At 43.4% G+C, this 23179-nt stretch overlaps 1 protein-coding gene across 1 annotated transcript in view; it reads left to right on the top strand.

Annotated features, from left to right (window-relative positions):
- Positions 1 to 14645, top strand: part of HMCN1 (hemicentin 1) — a 427446-nt gene extending 412801 nt beyond the window's left edge. Inside the window, exons 105-107 of the mRNA XM_036272178.1 lie at positions 2547 to 2666; positions 11097 to 11223; positions 13189 to 14645. Coding sequence (XP_036128071.1) covers positions 2547 to 2666; positions 11097 to 11223; positions 13189 to 13555 — 614 coding nt within the window. The 3' untranslated portion in view covers positions 13556 to 14645. The remainder of the gene's footprint in view (positions 1 to 2546; positions 2667 to 11096; positions 11224 to 13188) is intronic.
- The last annotated feature ends 8534 nt before the right edge of the window (positions 14646 to 23179 follow it).

Genomic DNA, 23179 nt, shown 5'->3' with positions numbered 1-23179 from the left:
TTTCCTGTGTTCAGCTTCCTAGATCTGTGGACAGGACTCGTTTAACTCCTTAAACTTCAAACATGAATGCATTCATTAACAACTCTACATTTCGTCCCATATGGTGAAACACTACTTAATTACTAAACCTGTGGACTCCACTGTCCTCACTAGTTTATCAAACACCACGCCTCGTCTGCTCCAAACCCTTCTGACTATTGGTAATTCTCATGCCTACAATTTCGACCTGATTCTCGGTTAGTTAAAATTTTTCACTATTCTTTTTTTTTTATTATTGAATTTTTAGAAAGAGAGGAAGGGAGAGGGAGAGAGAGATAGAAACATCGATGAGAGAGAACATCGATTGGCCGCCTCCTGCGTGCCCCCCACTGGGGATCGGGCCCACAACCTGGGCGTGCGCCCTGACCGGGAATCGAACCGGCAACCTCTTGGTGCATGGGTCGACGCTCAACCACTGAGCCACACCGGCCGGGCTCTTACTATTTTTTTTATTGACAGAATTAGCATCTGACATTTTGTCTTTCAAAATTTCTTCCAAATAGTCTCACTGAAGGGTTTTCATGATCACCCTACTCTTCACCTTCATTTTAGACAAGTTATTTGTTTCTCTTCTACCTTTGTTCTTCTGCCCCAAAATTGTTGTTTATGCTGTGATAAATGAATTAAACTACACCCGCTCACACACACCCTCCACCATCTAGCTGACTTCTCAGTCACTGGAAAGCCCAAGTCGTTTTACGGAGTGTTCCTGGTCACTAACCCAGTTCTCTGTCTTGATCACTCTCTGTGCCCTGTAGTTTCCTCATGGTAGAGTCGTATGTTTTCTGTCTTTGTGTTTCTGTTACACTAGTATTAAGTTTACAGGAATTAATCTTCCCCAAACCTTCTACTGTTAGAGGCAGCTATTATTTCAAAGTGAGGACCAATCTTGGAGAATCTAAAGTAAACTTCTATAACTAGTCAATTACTGGATATTTAAGTTTTACTTTGGGACAATTAATAGGCTTGGACATTTAGAAACATTACTTAAAATGCGGTGAGTATTTTATAGTATTGGTGCTAATAAAGAAATTTACACCGAGATTGCAGACAGCTTTGGAATGACATGATGATCAGCTGGTCATAAACACCAAGTGCCTTTAATTAACCATCTGGGATCAATAACTCACAAAGATTCAAATGAATATTATGGAATCATGTTAGACTTGGGCTAAAGTTTAACTTTTCAAGGACTTGAGTCCAAAGCTTCACAGGACGACGGAAGATTGCAGTGTGTCTGAATACAGAAATTGTTTTAGAATTCACACTCCGGGACGTGTGGTGTGGACTCTCTGGAATGCACCATCACTTACATTTCCGTGGTTATCTTAGGTGGAAGCAGGTTATCACGGGAAAAAGAACAAATAGCACAAGTTCTGGAACCGATGCTTTGGTTAACTAAAAAAGGACAGAAACATTGACAAATATCTGATGAGTGTTTTATCATGAACAGATCTTAAAGCATTGCAGTTATATTCTGAGCATATGCAAAATATGCAAATTTTGCTCTGAGACATTCCCTAGTTTCCAGTCTGTCTTCTCTTTCCTTCCACCCACATCACTCCTGTTCCCCTTTCATGTCCTGTTCCCCCACACTCTTCCACTGGTTGGTAGGTGTCCAGGGATGGTCAACAGATTTTAAAATTACTCAAAGTGAAACACAATGGGGACAAGAAATCTGAGACCTCCCAAATCACATCTCATTCTGAAAGCAAATATCAATTAATTTTTCACTATCACCTCTTTTCACTCTCCTTCTTAGTGTGATTTTCTTGGCTTTGTTTAGTAATAGCAAAGAGATATCTTTTCATAGTTTACAAAATGCTTTCACATGTATTACTGCATATGAACCTTCCAGACCTATAAACTAGGGAGATTGTATCGGTGACTCCTTTTGGCAGAAAAATCAACTGAGATCTTGAGAAGTTAAGTGGCCCAAGTTAACACAGCGATACATGTATGTAGCTGCCAGTAGTACTTTACAAGTATATGAAGTTTAAATATTCCTGCCACAAAAATGAAAACACCCCCACCTGATAACATCTGTTTGTGAGAGAGTATTGGGGGGGGGGGTGCAGGGAGAGAAGGAAGGAGTGACAGCTAACGTTTAAAAAAAAGAAAAATGAATACTCTTTTTTTCCAATTAATCTCCATAGAAGCTCTATCTTTTAGGTACATTCTACTATTCAGTCAAGAGTTTGTACTTTGGTGGTTGAGGATCTTGTACAAACCTGTTCTGTCATTCCAGTCTTACTTAGTGAACATAGAAATTGCCCATATGGGGGTTTCGGCTTCTATATGTTGATGCACAGAAGAGATGTTCATTTGTATAAAATAGTGCAGCTTACACTGGACTCCTTTAAAAACAGCTGTGAGCATTTTAAACACGAGCAGTGAATCACCGAGGCGTTTTCATATTGTGTGTCAACAAGTTGTTTATTGTTGGTGCTGTCGTGGTTCCTGCCTTCATTTTGCGTGGTTTCCCACTCTCCCTTCTTTCTCCGCAGACATTGATGAATGTGCCAACAGAGACACCTGCCAACATGAGTGTAAAAACACCTTTGGGAGTTATCAGTGTGTCTGCCCACCCGGCTACCAACTCATGCTCAATGGGAAGACGTGTCAAGGTGAGACCATGTTCAGAAGTTTACTGCTGCAACTTGACTTAAAACCAGCATAGGAGAGTGTAAGACGTGAAATGTTTTTCTTTTTGAATAGTTGTTCTCCAGGTTGCTCCCTGCTCTTCTCGGGCCTGTTGTTCCGACATCTTTCAGTGTTGCTTTTGCACTTAGGAGACGCCAGGAGAAAGCAGCTAAGCAGAAGAAGTAGCTAGACATTGTTGGTGCTGTCTCACTAGAAGGACCAAGGGTGCCCAACCCACTTTATCTTATATATTTTCATGTTTTATTCCTCACTTGAGGATAATTTTCTATTTATCATCAGATAGAGTGGGAGGGAGGGAGACAGAGAGAGACAGAGAGAAACATCGATGCGATTGAGCCACATTGACACGTTGCCTCTTGCACGGCCCTGGTCGGGTCGGGGACGAACCACAACCAAGGTACGTGCCCTTGATCGGAATCGAACCCGAGACTCATAGGTCTGAGGGCCAACGTACTAACCACTGAGCCAAACCTACCAGGGCTATCTTATATATTTTCAAAACTTAATGGGGGTAGACCTCTTCAAACATTTCATTCACGGTTCAGCTAAGATTTGGAAATGGAAGAGTGATCTGTGGATGTACTTCAGTGTTAAGCAATATTTTATATTCTGGCTTGGGGATCAGTGAGTAAACTGATTAAATAACCCATTCATTATTTGCATCTACAGATGATGTAGAACAGTTATATTCTAGCATTGCAGGATGCAAAAGCTTCAAATGAATGATACGCAGTTTCTTTCCTTTGGGATCTCGGATTCTAGCGGAGACAGGCAAATAAGAACATAACCAGCATAGGTCATAGATGCTATGACAAAGCTTTGGACAATGCATAGTGATGGAAGAAAGAAAAAAAAATTCATCTCAACAGTACCCTTTTTACACAAAAATAGGAAAGGACATCGTACTTTGATAAGGTGTATTATATTGCAATGTGTACTTAGATTAAAGAGAAATAAGAACCTGTATAAATCTTGAAAAATCTTCTAAAAAACTTTCTCAGTTACGTGGACAAAATTTGAGTTTTTATTAATTCTGAATTAATTGGCCTCCAAATTTTATTAATTTCTGTCATGTGCATACTGTATCCTTTCTAAAGTACAGCAAATAAAATATCCAAAAGAGTGCTTTATCAAGAGCAATCGAATCTGGATTGAATTTTTCCCTCGCTGTGAGAGTCACAAGAGACTTGCTAGCATGTAACTCATGGAAATGCATCCAAGGCCAGGATGGACAACGGGTTCACCTGAGTATCCATGATCGCCCCCACTCATGCCCCACCCCTAACCTACCCATTCACCATTGACACTCCCTGAGAGCCCCAAACAGATCATGTGACCAGGAGGCAGAAGGTGTCACCCCCTTTACTCCTAGCCATCAGTCACCAAACATTTATTCAGAACTTACTCTGTTCAGAACATTTGATTGAGATGTGAAGAACCGGAATAACATATTTACCTTCCAGTCTTATGTTTTCCCAGAACAACTATTATCTCATTCTAATCAGCAGTACAGATTTGTCAAGGGCAATAATTTATACCCATTCTACAGATAATAAAACTGACTCTCAGAGTGATTCTGGGAGGCTCAGTGTCCTAGAACAGTCAAGGGCAAGAGTAGGACTTGGTCACAGATCTCACAATGTCTAAAATAGTCCTGTGTCTCCCCTGTGATTCGGAGAACACCAGGGTTATTGTACTGTGGCAGCAGGGTGAGGTGAGACTGTTTACATGGTCCCTGTTTTATAACTTTCCCCCTAGAATCCTTCTGAAGAGGTGGCACTGCCCAACACCAACCTAGAGATGTGCCGGGCACCAGAGAAGAAAGCAGGGTAGACACTGAATCATTTTGTATAACCAGCTGGTCTGCAAAACCCTCAGCCAGATTTTTAAGGGTCATATTATATGATATTCTTAATTTATTCTTTTCTTAAATTATTCCAGTGTTTGTTTTATTGCCCATGTCACTCATTCAGTGCAAAACGTCCTCAGCTTTCAGAGAGTGGAAAATAATGTGAAGAAATCAGAAACAGGTCTCCTTTGAAATGTTTGCGATTTAAATGAGCTGCATATATTTGTGGTTTTAAAGAAAGACATGAGAGAAAACAATTATGCTCTTTGAAGACGTCTGTACTCAAAACACTAACTTGGATGCTTTTTATACCTTTGGAAAATGTTGGAGGCATTTACAAGGAACAAAAGACTACTTTTCATGCACATGTGCATTTTGAAGCTGTATGCATTAGTGGTAGAAATATCAGTGCTAACAGGGAAATCGGAGTGAATTTGACATTGAACAAGGACAGAGACTTTAGTCAGAAGTAGCAGGCACCAGGCTGCAACATGAAAATCGAAAAACACTCCCAATCATGATTTTCCTAAGAAGAAAAAAATCTTTATGCTAATTTTAAGCACTACTAATTCTAAAAATTTAAAAACACTATATTGGCATTGCATTTGGAATAAGTGTTCTAAGCTATCTAGATTTTCAAAAAGTCATCCATAATACTTACCAAGAATCAGAATTGGCCTAGCCACTGTGGCTCAGTTGGTTGAACATCGTCCCATGGACCAAGAGGTCACTGGCTCAATCCGGGTCAGGGCACGTGCCCAGGTTGTAGGCTCGATCCCTGGTAGGGGACGTGCAGGAGGCAGCTGATCCATATTTCTGTCCCCCTCTCTCTCTCTCTCCCTTCCTCTCTATCTAAAATTAACAAAAAATGTATTTTTTAAAAGTCAGAATTGCTCTATACTTTCTATAAGATAAATGTTTCAAGTATGTTAATCCTCAATTACATTTAATGTATCCAGAAGCACTTGTTTAAATGCATTCATATGTTCTAAAGCTATTTATAGAAGAGTTTTTCACCTCATCTTTATATTTTATTTCTTGTAGCAATAATGTTTATGTTATAAATGACTACACTTTAATTTTTATCTTAATAGTTTTCTGATAATGGTACATAAAAACCAGACATCACCACATTGCCAGTTAACAGAAGAGAGCACGACTTCTCCAGATTGTTTGGCTTCTTTATTTAAGGCCAGTGAATAGGAAGATGAGAAGAGAGTGCAGAGTGAATGTCTGTGTGGTGCCTAATCCTGAGGAAAGAGGAATAGTGCCCTGGCCTCTGTGGACCAGTGGTTAGCGTCAGCCCACACTCCAAAAGGTTAAGAGTTCTCTTCCCAGTCAAGGGCCTGCACCTGGGCTGCAGGATCAAGCCCCAGCCCCGTTTGGGGTGCACGTGGGAGGCAACCAATCAGTGTGTCTCTCTCACATCAGTGTCCCTCTCTCCCCCACTCCCTCGCTCCCTCCCTTCTACTCTCTGAAGTCAGTGGGAAACGTATTCTCAGGTGAGGATGAACTAAACAAGAAAAGGACAGATGGAGAACGGAGGGGGTCACCTACCCAGAAGCTTGAAAGCTTTTCTTTTTTCTTTTTTCTGCTCAATTTATTTATTTATTTTTAATTAATTTATTTATTTTTGTTACAGATGTTTCTCCTTTTCCCCCCACTGATTCTCCCTCCCCCTCCCTCCCCACCCTGTCCCCAGCTTTGTTGTCCATGTCCATTGTTCATGCATACATGCATGTAAGCTCTGTGGTTTATCTCTCCCCACCGACCCCCTCTTCTGGGGATTGTCAGTCTGTACCCCACTTCCACGTCTCTGGGACTACCCCATTCCTCAGACTGTTATGTTCATTGTATTCCACAAATAAGTGAGATCATGTGCTATTTGTCTTTCTCTGCTGGGCTTGTTTCGCTTAGGATGACACTTTCCAGGTCCCTCCATGTAGTCTCAAAGGATAAGAGATCTTTCTTACAGCTGCATAGTACTCCATTGTGTATATGTACCACAGCTTTTTTATCCATTCGTCCACTGATGGACACTTGGGCTGTTTCCAGATCTTAGCTATTGTAAATAGTGCTGCTACAAACATGGGGGTACATATATTCTTCAAAAGCTTTTCTATGGGAAGTGAATTATGAAGCAAAGGACAAACACTCTGCATGTTAGATCCTGACATTTCTCTGTAGATTCACATCTAGCGAATGAAAATGTGATAAGGTAGCTGATCTTATGCATACAGATGCATCTCCATACTCTGGACTCCAGCCCAGCATTTTCATGGGCCCCGGAGCCCACAGGCCTCCACGTTTCTGCGCGAGCTCACCCTAAAATGACAGCTAACATGAAATTTGGAGGGTGGTGTGAAGGGAATGTGTTTTTACGAAAGAAGATAAGGCTAATTGGATTTATTTCGCCTGTCCCTAGAGGGCTTTGCTTTCGGAGACTATCTCGTCTGTCAAGGACACCAAGACTTCCGACCGATAAAATCTCAATTAGAGGCTGGTTCACAGAGACAACGGGCACGATTTGGCTGACGTGAAACGTGTCTCACAGTCTGTTCCATTCCTGTAGGGAAACTAGTCGTCATGGAAAACTAGTAACGGGAAGCATGGTTAGCGCCTCTAAGGAACTAAAAAGTCAAGTAGGTAATGTATCATTCTGCCCATTATCTTTTTATTTTGGGCAGACTGCTACGTTTAAAGTAAATAATGACAGCCCTGGCCAGTTTGGCTCAGCGGTTAGAGCGTCGGCCTGTGATCCGGAGAGACCCGGGTTCGGTTCCCGCTAAGGGCACGTACTTCGGTTGCAGTTTGTCCCCGGCCCTGGTTGGTTGTGCGGGTGGCAGCCACTCGATGTGTCCCTTCACGTCGATGTTTCTCACTCTCTCTCCCTTCCTCTCTCTCCCTCCCATTCTATCTGTATAAAAAATGGAAAAATATCCTCGGGTGAGGATAAAAAAAAATAAAAAATAAAAAAATAATGTAAATAATGACATTTCTGTCATTTCCTCAGAAAATAGAATATATTTGTAATCAACCTAAAATGCTAATTTGTGCTTTGGCCAGTGTGGCTCAGTTGGTTGGGCACCCTCCCCTGAACCAGGGGTCACGGATCTGATTCCAGGAAGGGCACATGCCTGGGCTTCGGGCTGGGTCCCCAGGAGGGGTTGTAGGAGGGAGCTGATAGCTGTCTCTCTCTCTTTCCCCCTTCCTCTCTCTCTAAAAATCCATAAAAATATATTTTAAAAGAATAAAAAACAAAATGCTGATGTATGAGACAGAAGTGTGCGTAGTAAATAATTCAGAAATAAAATGTAGCATGTAGTGTCCATGAGTAATAAACAGTCGCCCCCTTATTCGTGGTTCCACTGTCTGCAGTGTCAGTTACCCGGGCCAACCACAGTCCAAAAATCTTAAATGGAAAATGCCAGAAATAAGCAATCTGTAAGCTTTAAATTGAGCGCCATTTGGGTTAGATAGCCTGATGAAAGCTCAAGCCATGCCACTCCGGCCTGCTCAGGACATGAATGGTCCCCTTGTCCGGCATCCCCACTCTGTGGCTGCGACCCACCCGGTCATCACTTAGTAGCCATCTCATTTATCAGAGAGAGAGAGAACTTTCACTACAGTCTATTGGTATAAATGTTCTATTCTATTATTATTGTTGTCGCTCTCTCACTATGCCTAATATATGAATTAGTGTTCATCATAGGTTTGGATGTATGTATAGGGGGAAAATGTAGTGTGTATAGGGTTTGGTACTACCCACGGTTTCGGGCATCCACTGGGGATGTTGGAATGTGTCCCCTGAGGGCCAAGGCTGGATGACTGCTGTCTCTCAGAATTTCTTCTGTCCTTTCTCTTTTTTAATTGCACTATTTCACGTTATTTAAGAGTCCACAAGAGAACTTCACAATTTTAACCCACGTCCAATGTAAAGACCATTACCCAGCTACCAAGTCACTTCTACCGTGAAGGGACACGGTAGTTACACATGCCCATTGGTCTCGGCACCAACTCTTGATAGAAGTGCGTGTAACCTTTAGGACCTGCCTCTACAGAGAATTGGGTTGGGTCCAATTAATTTTACTTGTTTCCTCCTGTACATCAGGGTCTATGTTTATTCAAATACTAAAGAAGGATTGTTACAAGTACCTAAATGCTGCCAATTGACTTAGCATTTCTCTGAAGTAAGTAGTCTATAGATGTTTTGCTTGTCTATTCCCAAAAGAAATTTGAAAACCTTATACTTAACTCATACTTTTAAAAAATGACATCTAAAGTTTATTGTCATGTTTAAGTAGTTGCAAAGGATGCTAGCCCTGGCATTGGTTAATATGCAAGTGCTTTAAATATATTTGTATCAAAACATTCACACCGCAGACTTGACTTAACTCAGCTAATGGAGGATGACCACTATATAATTTTAAAGTCTGGACTCATTGCTTTTTGTTTGTTTTTGTTTTTTAAATCCTCACCTGAGGATATTTTTCTATTTATCTTCAAATAGAGTGGGAGGGGGGAGAGAGAGAGAAAGAGAGAAACATCAATATGAGAGAGACCCATCGATTGGTTGCCTCCCACACAACCCCGACCAGGGCCAGGGACCGAACGGGAGCCGAGGTCCGTGCCCTTGACCGCAGGCTGACGCTCTAACCACTGAGGCAAACCAGCCAAGGCTGAGCTCATCGTTAAACCAGCCAGATTTACTGTCAGAAGAAGCCTAAGATCTTTTTTTTAAATTTAAGTAAAAGTGTTCGGCCCTGGCCGGTTTGGCTCAGTGGTTAGAGCATCGGCCTGCGGTCCGGAGAGACCCGGTTCGGTTCCCGCTAAGGGCCCGTACCTCGGTTGTGGTTTGTCCCCGGCCCTGGTCGGTTGTGTGGGTGGCAGCCACTCAATGTGTCCCTTTCACGTCGATGTTTCTCTCTCTCCCTCCCACTCTACCTGAACAAAAATTGGAAAAATGTCCTCGGGTGAGGATGATAAAAAAAAAAAAAAAAGTGTTCGTAGGTGCTCCCATGACAAGCAGCTCACTTCTGAAATCTAATTTAAAAAACAGAGGGCGCTGAGACCATTGGTTTGTAGCCATGATGAGACTAGGCCTGTCACCATCGGTATGTCACCACCCTGCGAGTGAGCCGTGAAGCATTTTATTCCCAGCCACCGTGGGACCACCGATCAGCGGAAACCTTTCTTCCTGAAGGACGTGGGAGGAGAGAGCAGTGGAGAGCCCTAGGCCCCGGGGGTTGCTTCTCGAGAGCACTCAGGACAAACGAGGATCCGGACGGCAGTGGACTCCCGGGACTGTCGGCTGCTCTCAAACTGCCGGAGGCTCCTGTGCGGCACCGGGCGATGCAAACCCCGCAGACGGAAAGCACTGCTCTAAAACAGAGTTCTCAGACTGGGGGTCTCGAACATCCCTCGAAATTGTTGTTGAACTCAAGACCAGCGGTTCTCAACCTGTGGGTCGCCTAAGACCGTCGGAAAACACATATTTCCGATGGCAATTCATAACAGTAGCAAAATTACAGTTATGAAGTAGCAACGAAAATAATTTGGGGGTCATCACAACATGAGGAACTGTATTAAAGGGTCGCAGCATTAGGAAGGTTGAGAACCACTGCTATAGACCCTCATTCCTGAAAATCTCTCTCTCTCTCTGTGTCACACACACACACACACACACACACACACACACTTTCACTCACAGATCCCCTGGTACTCAAATAGGGACCCCAAGTTAAGAATCAAAGCTTAAAAACACTCATTTCAGAAAGCTCATAGAACGTTTTCTTAGCTCCACCTTTAGGTCTGGTGATGTTAGTGTATTTTATTTAAGAATTTCCTGCATAAAATGACAAAGTAAAGAGCATTTCACATGCGTGTTTCTCATCCCAGGGAGAACTGTGGCCCCAGGAAGAACATCTCGTTGTCATGACAACTGAGGGTGAATTCTGCACAGTGCAGATCTGATCAAACTTGGGTCATGCTCTCAGGTCACTTCATTTGATCCTGGTTTCTCTGTATTCTGTCTCTGTCCATAAGATCTGACTGACCTGTACAATCTCCCCTGAGTCTATTACTTGACTCCTTTATTCTCCACTACCTACCTCCTACTCAACAATTTGAACTTATAAAACAACATACTGGGGAAGGATCACTCAAGGTTCACAAACGTTCTTTACATTTTTAACTTGTTTTTAAGCATTATTTGCTTTACAAAATTTAAATGCACGCTACAGTCCACATCTAAAAAAAACAAAAAACAAAAAAAAACCCCAGAGTGGTCTTAATAGCATTTCTTCTTCTGTGTCTTTGCCCATATGTTGAAAATAGAGAGGAAAACTTATCCTCAAGGCATCCTGGGAAATAGACCTCGGGTGTCAGGAGCCCCACTTTGTGGCTGCGGAAGCTTAGGTACAGCAGCCGAGTCCATGCCCAGGGAGGAGACCGGCCTTGGCTGGCAGTCGGAGGTGCCCAGCCCTCTCTGAGGGCCTGTTCTGACCTGTGTCGCTGACCCCCCTGTTCCTTGTGCTCTTGCTAGATGTGGACGAGTGTCTGGAGCAGAAGGTGCACTGTGGGCCCAATCGCATGTGCTTCAACACGAGAGGAAGCTTCCAGTGCATTGATACGCCCTGTCCACCCGACTACCAGCGGGATCCTGTCTCGGGGTAAGCCTGGCCTTCTCTCCCCAGACATGCTTTTGAAAATCCTCCTTCCTCTCTCCTGGACCACAGACCCTGTCTGTGGTCATGTTTAACTCACAGGAAGTCACAACCCGAAGAGACACGGGGTAACAGTGTGCTCCTTCTTCGATGCATGGGCAAGAAATGAACTCATCCTGCAGCCCCCCTGCGCCTACACCGCCCCCGGGGCTGCCAAGGTTTCCCGGAGCAGCGTCCCCACATGGGAGGCGCCGGGCAGCATCTAGAATTCTGCCCCGGCAGGGAGCATTTTATGGGGCGTCTGCCTTTCTGTGAAATCTCCTGGTTTCCGTTTGTGTTGTCTCCGAGTTTTAAGATCGCTGAGCCTAGAGCATTCCAAGAAGTACCTTGGCTCCTGCCGTGATGACTCACGGTGACTTCATGGGAGAATGGCAGGAGCAGGCGTGAGTCAGCAGTCTGCCCCGGCACACAGTCCCTGCTGTCTGAGAGTCTTCTCTGGGAGCCGCAGAAACTGCTCTTCTGTCCCCCCTCCCCTCGCAGACATCTCCTCTGTTCAGGTTCCGAGTTAACGGGGTGCTTGAAAACAGAGGTGATGGTCCTGGAGATTGGGGGCCGCGGCTGGGAGGACCCTGAAACCAAGTGCTGGTTGGAGCTCACGCTGGGTCCGTCAGCACTGTCTGCCCAGGGTCTGCCGGGAAGTTCTCCACGACAGTCTGAGGGGCGTAAGAAGGGAGGGGAGAAAATCAAAGATACAGATGCATGAAACTTCCACAGATATATGACTGAAGAATCCTGGTAAAACATAGCTTCAGAAAAGGGTCCTTTGTGCATTTTTAAAAGTTTACTCTTGCCCTGGCCAGTTTGGCTCAGCAGAGCGTCAGCCTGCGGTCCGGAGAGACCCGGGTTCGGTTCCCGCTAAGGGCACGTACCTCGGTTGCAGTTTGTCCCCGGCCCTGGTTGGTCGTGCGGGTGGCAGCCACTCGATGTGTCCCTTTCACGTCGATGTTTCTCTCTCTCTCTCTCTTCCTCTCTCTCCCTCCCACTCTACCTGAACAAAAAATGGAAAAATGTCCTCGGGTGAGGATTAAAAAAAATAAAAATAAAAAATAATGAAAGTTTACTCTTTATCACCAGGGACTTCTGGCAGACAATTGAAAAGTCATGATGACTCAAAATCAGCTAATGTGGGCTGATGAAAAAGAAAGTTCAATGTTGCCCTGGCCAGTTTGGCTGAGCGCAGGCCAATGAGTCCCAGGTTTGATTTCCGTCAAGGGCAGGTACCTGGGTTGCAGTTCGTCCCCGGCAGGAGACGGTTGTGCAGGAGGCCACCAGTCCATGTGTCTCTCTCACATCGATATTTCTCTCTCTCTCTTCCTCCCTCCCTCCCTCTCACTCTATCTAAAGATAAATAGAAAAATATCCTTGGGTGAGGGTTAAAATAAAAAAAATAAAATAAAAAGAAGAAAAGACGATGTTTGTCATCTGAAATATGGAAGACAAATACAAAAGGAAAAGTTTTTTCTTTAATTAACTTTTTATTATTTTCGAAAACTCAAATATCAATGTTGTCAGTATCGATTTCAGCTTTCACACAGTGTTGGGATAGATGCTAAAATCTCTGAAAGCCCATGTCCCTCCCTTTGAGAAGCGTTTGTCTCCCGTTCAAGTCCAGATGCTTCCATCTCCAAAAGGGACGCGGTAAAGATGCTCATGGTCCTCACCCTCACTCGCGGTTCGGAACCTCCCGACCTTGCTGGGGCCGAGAGCTCTTGACTGCGGACCAGCCTGCTGTCAGAGCCTCTGGCATCTGGTTTGCGTTAGCGACACCGAACATGGGCCGAGCCTTTCTGCTCTCGCAGCAGATTGTCTCCTCCTTGAGTGCCTGCACGTTGCCAGGGGTCACCGCCACCTGCTTCATGTCTCCTTCCAGGCCAGGAGACTACATGCCCTTCCTGTGTTTGTTCTCCGCAGGTTCTGCCTCAGGAACTGTGCGCCCAACGATTTGGACTGCGCCTCCAGCCCATATGCCTTGGAGTACAAACTCGTCTCCCTCCCATTTGGAATAGCCGCCAATCAAGATTTAATCCGGCTGGTTGCATACACGCAGGATGGAGTGATGCATCCCAGGACCACGTTTCTCATGGTTGATGAGGAACAGACTGTTCCCTTTGCTTTAAGGGTCGAAAACTTGAAAGGAGTGGTCTATACAACACGGCCGCTCCGGGAAGCAGAGACCTACCGCATGAGGGTCCGAGCCTCATCCTACAGTGCCAATGGGACCATTGAATATCAGACCACATTCATCGTGTACATAGCTGTGTCCGCCTACCCGTACTGAGAAACCCGCCGAAGCCAAAGCCGCATGTTTCAACTGCATTAATCACGGGGATCGAGTCTGCTTCCAGATGACCATCTCTTGAACGGGTGCAGTCTTGGCAACTTGAAAATGGTGCTATGCTCTGTTTTTCGTGTTTTCCTTGGTACTGCTGAGGTATTTTCATGATCCCACCATGGTCACATCTTTTCGTAAGGTCGAGAAAAGCCCCTTATTGTTTTTCTTTATTTATTACACTGGAACGGTTACTTTCCAAAGATTATCCTGAACATCTCACAGGACACATCAGTGATGTCTTATAGTAGCATGGTAGCTAAGATCATTTTCCTTTAAAAAATAAGATAACTCTCATAAATAATTCAAAGCCAAATAGATTTTTAAGCGTTTGGCCCTTTTTAAAGGAATAAAACTGGTTGCTATGTTTTTTGAGCAAAGCCTAAATAACTTATGAAGATGCCTTTTTTTTTTTTTAAGTATTGATACTTTATTATAGGACTTATACACCTCTTTTCACTTTAAGGATAAAAAGAGACACCACTCATTTTAGAAATATAGTATAGCTTCTAGAAGGTTATTTTTGTCCCAAATGGTGCTCACCTTGATCGCACACCCAAAATAAGTGTATTACTTTCAGTGACTTTGTAAAATCAGTTGAACCACTTATGATAATAGAAATAAAAACACTGCTTTGTCCTCAGACAACTGTTGATGGCATGGATCTTTGTCCTAATATTTTGATATAACCTGCCATTCAGTTAGCTCCTTAACTTTCACATTCTGGAATTGCTTTTACTTCCCTATCAATTGGAAACAATTTTTAAAAATACCAATGGGACAGTTTTCTTTATTTTTCTTGGAAAATCTCATGTTAAATTAGCGTAAATGTTAAACGTCAATACACTGTACACGGTGGTAACGGAGTCTGGAAGCAGTCGCCAAGATGTATTCTATTTTTATGAAGTGTATATATATTACCGTAGTGTGTATTTTCTGTGTAATATCGTGATGGACTCTCTTATAAAATTATTTTATAAAAAAAAAAAATGCAATGTTACAGGAAAACCAGCTTAAATAAAGTTTTCACATCCTTTTTCTTAACTTTTTTGAAAACCTAAAATGTGTTTCCTTGCAGCTATAACGGGGTTAACGTGTACAGTTGCATCCCACACACAGGCTTGTGGGTTTGTCATACGGATCATGACTTAATCATCACAACAGCTCTTGACAGGGACAGTCCTGTATCGTTATTCAGATTTTATAGGTCAAGACCCCGGGACGCGGATGACTTCCGGAACTTTCTTGAGACAGCACAGCTAATTAGTGGCAGAAATGTCGTACCTTCCACCTCTTATGACTCCATGTCAAACGCTATCTCCATTGCATAAGTTTTCTCACTTACCTAAATAGCTTCGTGATATCATACCTCTCCTACCTATGATAGGTGAGAAACAAGTGGAGGCCTAATCAATGGCCTGTGGTTGAAGCATTTTTACCTAGAATCACATTATTCAAAGAAACCCGGAAAAATCATCTAGTCGACAGCCTTCCAATCAGGCAAGCGATGGTCTAAATCAGTGTGTGCCAAAGAACATTCTGGAGAATGTGAGTTCAGTTGAGATACTCGGAGTCAATGAGCTCTGTGGTCAAACAAGTCTGGAAACACTGTAGAATATAGTTTCCTATTAAATATTTACTGTGAACACTGACACTGAAGTATCTTAGCAGTTCAGTAGTAAATAGACTTGATTGGTTCAAGTCAAAATTTTCCCCAATGTATTGTAACATCTCACTGAACACTTGGAGAAATGTTGGCTCAGTACAGTCAGGGCATCTGCATGACTCCTCGGTCCTTGGAAAGGACACTTTGCAGCCTACTTCGGTAAACAGTTCCAGCACATGACCCTGATTACTGAGCTTTCTAAAATTAAACCACATTAATTTCTGTCGTTTCTTCTGTCCACTATTCTGCAAGCATAGAGTGACCAGCCATGAGCTACTGCAGTGTCATTGATAAGAACAGACTTCTGGTCCCTATCCTATTTGATTTGGAAATTCCTAGGTGGAGCCAGGAGATCCAGCCAGAATCTTGACTTTAACCAAGTACCTTTGACAAAATTTTCTTGAAACGCCTCCTAATCACCCAGTGGTTGAGCAGAAGCAGCCAGTGATGCTCCCTCGGATGACAGAACAGGGTGGCGACGCCCCGCAGTATCGCGCAGAACTGTAGGGAGCAAGCCTGTGCGGTGTGTGTCAACACTGCAGTCACAGCCTGCAAAGCCTGGAGACCCCAGAGAGGAGGACTAGCAGGAAAGGGAACGTCTCCAGGGAGAGGAAACCAAGGGGGGGGAATGAGAAATTGAATAGGTAATATTAGACTCAAATACATACAATCCCTTACATGTCGGATGAAGTCTACCTACAACCCTGTATAAGTAACTAACCTAATGTTAATATAAGAAGGAGGGTGATTGCACTGGTAGTCAGCAAGCTTCTTCTGTGAAGGGAAAGACAGGAAATACTGTAGACTTCACAGGCCACACGGTTTCTGTTGCTACTGCCTCAACTCTGCCGATGTAGCATGAAAGCAGCCATAGACGATATGGATACACGCATGTGCTGTATTTTGTTGCTTTGGGTGGGAGGGGGTTCAGAAGGTAACATTGGTGTTGACGGCGGACAGGGAGGATGGATCCTAGTAGGAAGTCATGTGAAAAAGAAAGAAGACCGACTCCACCATCTGCCCTTGAAAGAAAGCTCCCCGTGGTTTTACGTTCATTCCACCAACACACAAGCTTCCTGCTCAACTAGTCACAAGGAGAAATTGGTAAAGACAGCCTTATTCTTTTATCCTCCTCTCCTGTTGAGACTTGTTTATCCCTTTAAGACTTATGTCCATTTTTGCTTGAGTTCAGAGTAACAATGTGCCCCTAGACTCTGTGTGTGTGTGTGTGTGTGTGTGTGTGTGTGTGTGTGTGTGTGTGTTTTAGGGGGAGGGTGTTGTTTGACTCAAGAAGAAGCCCTGTGTTCTAACCACCCTAAGAAAGTTTCTAATGATAACAGTGCACTTTGACCCAGTGGGACAATCACTTTTCTTTCTTTCTTGGCATCTTGCAGGGGACAATGGGACAAAGAGAAAGGCTGTAGCTGCCACCTGACTTTCTGGTGCTAGGAGGCTGCCCCCTGCACCGAGCCCCTTGGTTCTCATTCTCCTGGTGGTCAGGCTGATTCTCCAGCTTGTAATCCACACAAGCTGATGTCCTGACGCTTCCTCCACCTCTGGGTCAGCAGGATAGAGATCACTCTGCGCTCCGGCCCTCGCTCCCGAATAAAGCGGTTGCGTGTGTGGAGGCAGCGCCTGACATGTCCCATTGGCCTCGCCTTGTTCCAACTCCGTAGGGACACTGAAAGAATGCATCAACAGACTTGCCCAGGTATCTAAAGCACATTTTCAAAATGTCAAGTGACCCTTGATGACCAGTGTGCTGATTAACTGCGGCGTTCCAGGGGTCCTTGGAGGGGACGAGCTGAGGCCAAGTTTTCAGTGTGTAATCACCACTCCACTGAGTCAGAGAGCTCACTGCCAAGCTGGAGCAGCAGCAGCAGGACATGGAACTGGTCAGAATGACTGTAGTTTCCCAATCACGGTCCTCTGCCAAGATTCTGTTTCCAATTCTCTCTTCTCAGAGGAGCAGCCTGGGAATTTGGAAGTTCTTCACAGGGGTTGCAGGATGAGCTCCTCCCTTCCATCTCTACCACCTCAATCCTCTTGCTGGCCATGATACATCTCAGCTGCAGCTGCTCATTTTCATCTTTGTTGGCCCTCCCATCTTTCCTAGCAGCCTGTACCCAGTAGCAGAATCACCTCCTATTAGGATTGGTCTCTCTCGCTCTTAGAATCTTCAGTTATACGTGCAAGTGATGTAGAGATGATATTAAACCAACAACCAAGCCCCTCAATCAACTGTTGGCGACCCAATCAGTTTGCACAGAGAGAGATAAAAAGTTAAGACATGTACCACAGCTTTTTTATCCACTCTTCTACTGATGGGCACTTGGGCTGTTTCCAGATCTTAGCAATTGTAAATAGCGCTGCTATGAACATTGGGGTGCATATGTTCTTTCTGATTTGCTTTTCGAGGTCCTCAGGATATATTCCTAGAAGTGGGATCACCGGGTCAAATGACAGTTCCATTTTTAATTTTTTGGAGGAAACTCTATACTGCTTTCCACAGTGGCTGCGCCAGTCTGCATTCCCACCAGCAGTGCACGGGGGTTCCCTTTTCTCCACATCCTCACCAACACTTGGTGCTTGTTGATTTTTTGACAATAGCCATTCTGACTGGTGTGAGGTAATATCTCCCTGTGGTTTTAGTTTGCATTTCTCCTACGATAGGTGACATTGAGCATCTTTTCATATGACCATTGATCATCTATACAATGTTAGCTGTGGGTTTGTCATATATGATTTTTATTACATCGAGGTATGTTTCCTGTACTCCCACTTTGATGAGATATGCATCTGATTTGTGAAAAAGTCACTTTGGAGCAAAAATAGACAGGTAATTACTTTAAAAAATTTTTTTTGGTAAATTAATCAAAATTATACCTATTTTTTGGTCAGATCAGCACAAAATATATTTTTCTGGTGTGCCACAGAATTTTAGTAATTAGTTTTTGCATGCCATGAGATGAAAATGGTTGCAAATCGCTGTTCTAAGTCCATACCAACACATCTGTTAATAAGGTGTCTCCTGCACTTAGCACAGTGTCTGCCATGTAGCAGGATGGGATGAACGTTTGATAAAGGAATGGGGGACTTACATATGCCTAATATACTTGTGGTCGGTGTGGTGAGTTTTACTGATTTGCCTGGCTTTTGGTAGCAGGAAAAAGTCCTGTACACTGAGTATTGACTTGACCCTTGAAAGTTCCTCCAGCGTGCTTTATGATTGCATCCTTGTCTCTAAAATCAAAGATCCCTGCAGTTAGGGATAAAATGGGCCATTTTCTGCCATTATATACTATCTTCATTTAATTCCTCCGTGTGGATCGCTGTACCAGGACTGTTTAAAGAGTTAACAATTCAGCAGAACCAGCGGGAGCTTGGGCTTACAGAGAAGACCAAATGAAAAATTTAGTGAGACGAATAGAAGCATGGTTTCTAAATGGATCAGATGTTTTGATGTCAAAGAGACAAAGTGAGATTAAAGGAATTGGGCAGTACATGGAAACATCTGGATGGCAAATGAAAATTTTTGTCAATTTTCCCAGATGTGTGTTCTACACAAAACTTCACTCCCCAGTATCTGAAAGCATTCAGAAAAGGGCTTTCTCCTGAATTTCTCTTGTGTGGTCAGGCACAGTCAAGCTTCTCCGACTCTCAACTCCTGGTAAATCCAGGGCCTAAAAACTAATAATTTACTAGTGCCAAATGATCATAGCTGCCAACAGGGCAAGATTGTGTGTGTGTCCTATGGCGATTCCAGGATATGGACAGTAGGGTTAGAAGCAGACGTAAAAAGCAGGGTGATGAGCCCAGCCAGTGTGGTTCAATGAATTGAGCGTCATGCCATGGACTGGTCAGGGCACATGCCTGAGTTGTGGGCTGGATCCCTAATAAGGGGCATGCAGGAGGCAGCTGATCAATGTTTCTGTCTCACATCGATGTTTCTATCTCTCCCTTCCTCTCTCTCTAAAAAATTTAAAAAAAAAAAAAATTAAGAAATCAATAAAAACATATTTTAAAGATAAATAAAATTCTTTTTTTAAAAAAAAGGATGAGTGCATTAGGTAGATCTGGGTATTTATCACCAGGTGGGAGGCAGAGCTGGGATCCATCCGTGACAGGTAGAGTTCCATCCTAATGCACTCTGCAAGGCGTCCTATGCTCTTGGCACAGAGAAATTTGGTAAAGAATGTGTCACGTGCCAAAGTCTCACTGTAGTGAGTTAGCATGTGATAACTTCCGCCCGCCCAGTAGGGAAAGAACAGGATATTTCACAGACATGAATTTCCTCTTGGCCGCCTTTGAAAACTAAACTTTGTGGTGTCTTTGAGAATTGAAGGGCCATTCTTCACGTGGCTTGAATATTCACTACAGGAGAGAATGCCAAGAGATCAAGTGTAATTACTACCTATAAATAATTACTGCCTACAATTAAATACCTACAAACAGGGCTGCTCTGGCTCATCCCATCCTAGACTTCTTCCCCATAGTACAACACTGCATGACAAGCGATATGACAAGAAAAGGGGAGGCACAGGCTAAACTAGGAAACACGTGGGGCTGCTAAGCCAGGACTGAGGGGTCTCCAAAGAATGTAACAGCTAAAATCTGAACCACAATAAAATTAGTTAAAATCAGAACCACAATAAAATTAGCTCACCCTGAGCCACACACTCTTCTACATGCTGTACATGTATTACCTAAATTAGTTAATGAAGACTAACAATCCCTTGAGGTCGGTACTGTGATTTCCCCCTAGCTTATAGTGAAGAAACAGAGGCATAAAAAATGAGGTAATATGGATAGTAAGTGGCTGAGACATGACGTAAAGTCAGGTTATCTTGGCTCTTAATCTCTGTGCTCCATAGTGTGATAGGTGGCCAAGAATTATGCAGGTGGCAAAGAAAAACTCAGTGGAGAAAGGTCATAGTGATTCCGAAGGGAGTAGTTCAATGTGGCTAAAAAGCTAGAGAATTAAGCCAAAATATGAAAGGTCCCATACATCTTTTTAAGAAGTTTTGACTATATTTCCAGTGTTATATGAAACAGAATTCGTTTCTGAGAGACCCAGAAGGAATAGACCAACCCTGGAAAGTTGGTCCTCATTCCAAACTTAGGAACATTATAGGAAATTCAGGAATGGATTGTTCTGTAGTTTGCTAAAGTTCATTTATTTTCCATAAAGCCAAATTAGTAAATGCCCATATTCTAGGTGGTGAAGTCAAATCAGTTTTAGTCTCATCCTCTTGAACAAGAATGGTTCTCACACTTAGCAAGGAGTCCAGGAAGCCAGAGGTAGACCAGAACTATGTGTCTCAGAAATGGGATTCCCTCACAAAGTTGAGGTTTACCAACCATTGCTTCTCGAGCAAAAGCCTGAATCGGGCCATTAAAAGGCAAACAGGGTCTTTGCAGCAGCTGAGACATAGGGCGTTTGTCTTCATGATCATTTTCATTCCTGGTCAGAGATCAAAGGTGCTGAACATCACGGAAGAACTGGAGACGGAAATGGATATCCTGGCAACATTTGGAAAGCCATGACTATAGGCAGGCAAAACGCCTAAGTACTTGTCAAGTGAGATTAAAAGCAAGAATAAAATTTATGTCCTGGCCTGTGTGGCTGGAGTGGATTGAACATCATCCCATGGACTGAGAGGTCCCAGTTTGATTTCCAGTCAGGGCGCATGCCCGGGTTTCTGGCTCGATCCCCAGCAGGGGACATGCAGGAGGCAACCGACCCATGTTTCTCTCTTATATCAATGTTTCTCTCTTTCTCTCTCCCTAAAAAAAATCAATTAAGAAAAATAAGAATAAAGTTTATTAAATTGACATTATCAAGATAAGTGGTATTCTATCTTGTTTGCAATTTTTATTTTAAATAAACCACAACTCAAATGATCTAGATTATACTTTAGGAAAATGTTTCTAAAAAAAAAAGATTATAGACAGATAATAGATAGATAGACAGACACACAGACAGAGACAGCAGGAGCTTTTTCCCCAGGAAGCGTAAAAACTTGCTCTTATTCAAGCAGGTGAGAATGATCAAGAAGCAAAGGGTCTATCCATCCACTCAGCTCCCTGCCTTCAGGGTATTGGTCCACAGACTAGGTAAGACTTGGAGACACTTTAATCTTTCTCACACCTCAGGAGCTTCATTCCTATAAACTGACTTTTGAATGCCAGTTGCTACATCTGGATTCCAAGCAAAAGAAACGGCTTTCTTAGCCTCCATTTAGAACAGGCACACGCATCTGTCCTCAATTGACACACCCAGCTAAAATGTTGCAGCGTCGGTTGGCCTTTTGTCATTGCTCTCTTGACAGCAAAATAACTATCATCTGGTTCAGTTGGATCAAAGGCAGACATGCATTTGATGTAGAGCTGTTCTTTACAGCATAGCACTTTGTTATTATTACCTCTTTGGCAACGTGGAATAGAGATGAAAAATAGGCATCCTTTGCTATGCAACGAAAACAATGACCAGACCTACAGACTGAACTTGACTGTTTGCCTGGTAGGCTCTTTCAGACTGCTACTTCCACAGTTCCTCCATTCTTTGGCGGTTAGGTTTGAGAAAACCTCAACGTGTGAGCCAAAAACAACACGAGAGAGAGATTGTTAATACATCTGCTCCAATAGAGAAAGGAGGAAGGACCACAGTGTAGCTGCAGGTTCCAGAATGCCAAACAGTAGGGCTTGTTTCAGGCTGTCCTCATCTCCACCCCTAATCGAAGACCTCTGTTCCAGCAATGTTGGCTACCCCAATCTGTTCACACGTACTATTACTCTCCAAGCTGGGAGATTTACAGGTCATTTCACACAAGAAGACATTGAGTTCCAGAAGGCACGAATGGTATGGGTAAGACCAAACCAAGTGGTTTAGGTTCCCCCCTTCGGATGCCACTCAATAGAGCATTTTCCAGTCTTTTCATTTTGGTTATACTTATAAATTTCAAATTTTACCTTGGTCACCTGAGTATGGATAATGGAAATAATCCTAATGAAAATAAAGATGAGAAAGAATTTGGGGGTAGTGGCAGTTGCGGCTGTGAGCATATGGTATACAACATAGTAAGTCACAGACTATAGAGTATGAAACAGTAAGGTAATGAAAGTGTCAAGATAGAGAAGAAAGAGAGTGCTTCTTGTAGCTTCACTGTTGTCCCCTACAAAGATACCTGAAAGTCCCCAACCCTACTGTGAAAATGACCTGGTTTGGAAATAAGGTCTTTGTAGATGCAATAAAGTTAAAAAGAGATCACCAGGGTGGGCAGTAATATAACATGACTAGTGTCCTTATAAGAGAGGGAAGTGTCATGTGAAGAGACAGACACACAGAGAGAGTGCCCAGTGATGACAGAGGCAGAGGAGGGAATGAATGAGCAGGTCAGTGAAGGTCAACAAAGACCAGAAGCTAGGAAGAGTCAGGCAGAACTCTCCCCTACACATTTCAGAAGGAGTGTGGCCCTGTGGACACCTTGACTTTGGACTTCAAGCCTCCAGATCTGAAAGAATACATTTCTGCTGTTTTGAGCGATCCAGTCTGTGGGAAACTAATACAGGGCTTATGGCAAAGGCGCCTGAACCGGAGGTCACCCGACTGTACCCTGATGTGAAGTAGAATTAAAGAGCTTCGCCTGTCCACCCAAAGGCCTAACGTGTTCAGAATCTTCTTTAACCTTTTCAACATCAATACAATCTTTGCTTATGCCAAGCTTTCCAACATCTCTCCACTTCTTCACAGTGGTACGGAGGGAGACCTGTGAAGCCAACTTAGTGATTTCCTTTGCCAGTTCTCTCAACAGCCCAAGACTTCATCTGTTCAGTCCTAGGGGCTTGAACTCATTGAAGGCAACCAGGTGACTATCAACCCATGTTTACATGAGTTTCATCTTTCT

The sequence above is a fragment of the Molossus molossus genome, unplaced genomic scaffold (genome assembly GCF_014108415.1).
Source record: "Molossus molossus isolate mMolMol1 unplaced genomic scaffold, mMolMol1.p scaffold_m16_p_20, whole genome shotgun sequence".
NCBI classification, from domain to species: Eukaryota; Metazoa; Chordata; class Mammalia; order Chiroptera; family Molossidae; genus Molossus; species Molossus molossus.
This window is presented reverse-complemented; position numbering and strand designations above follow the sequence as displayed.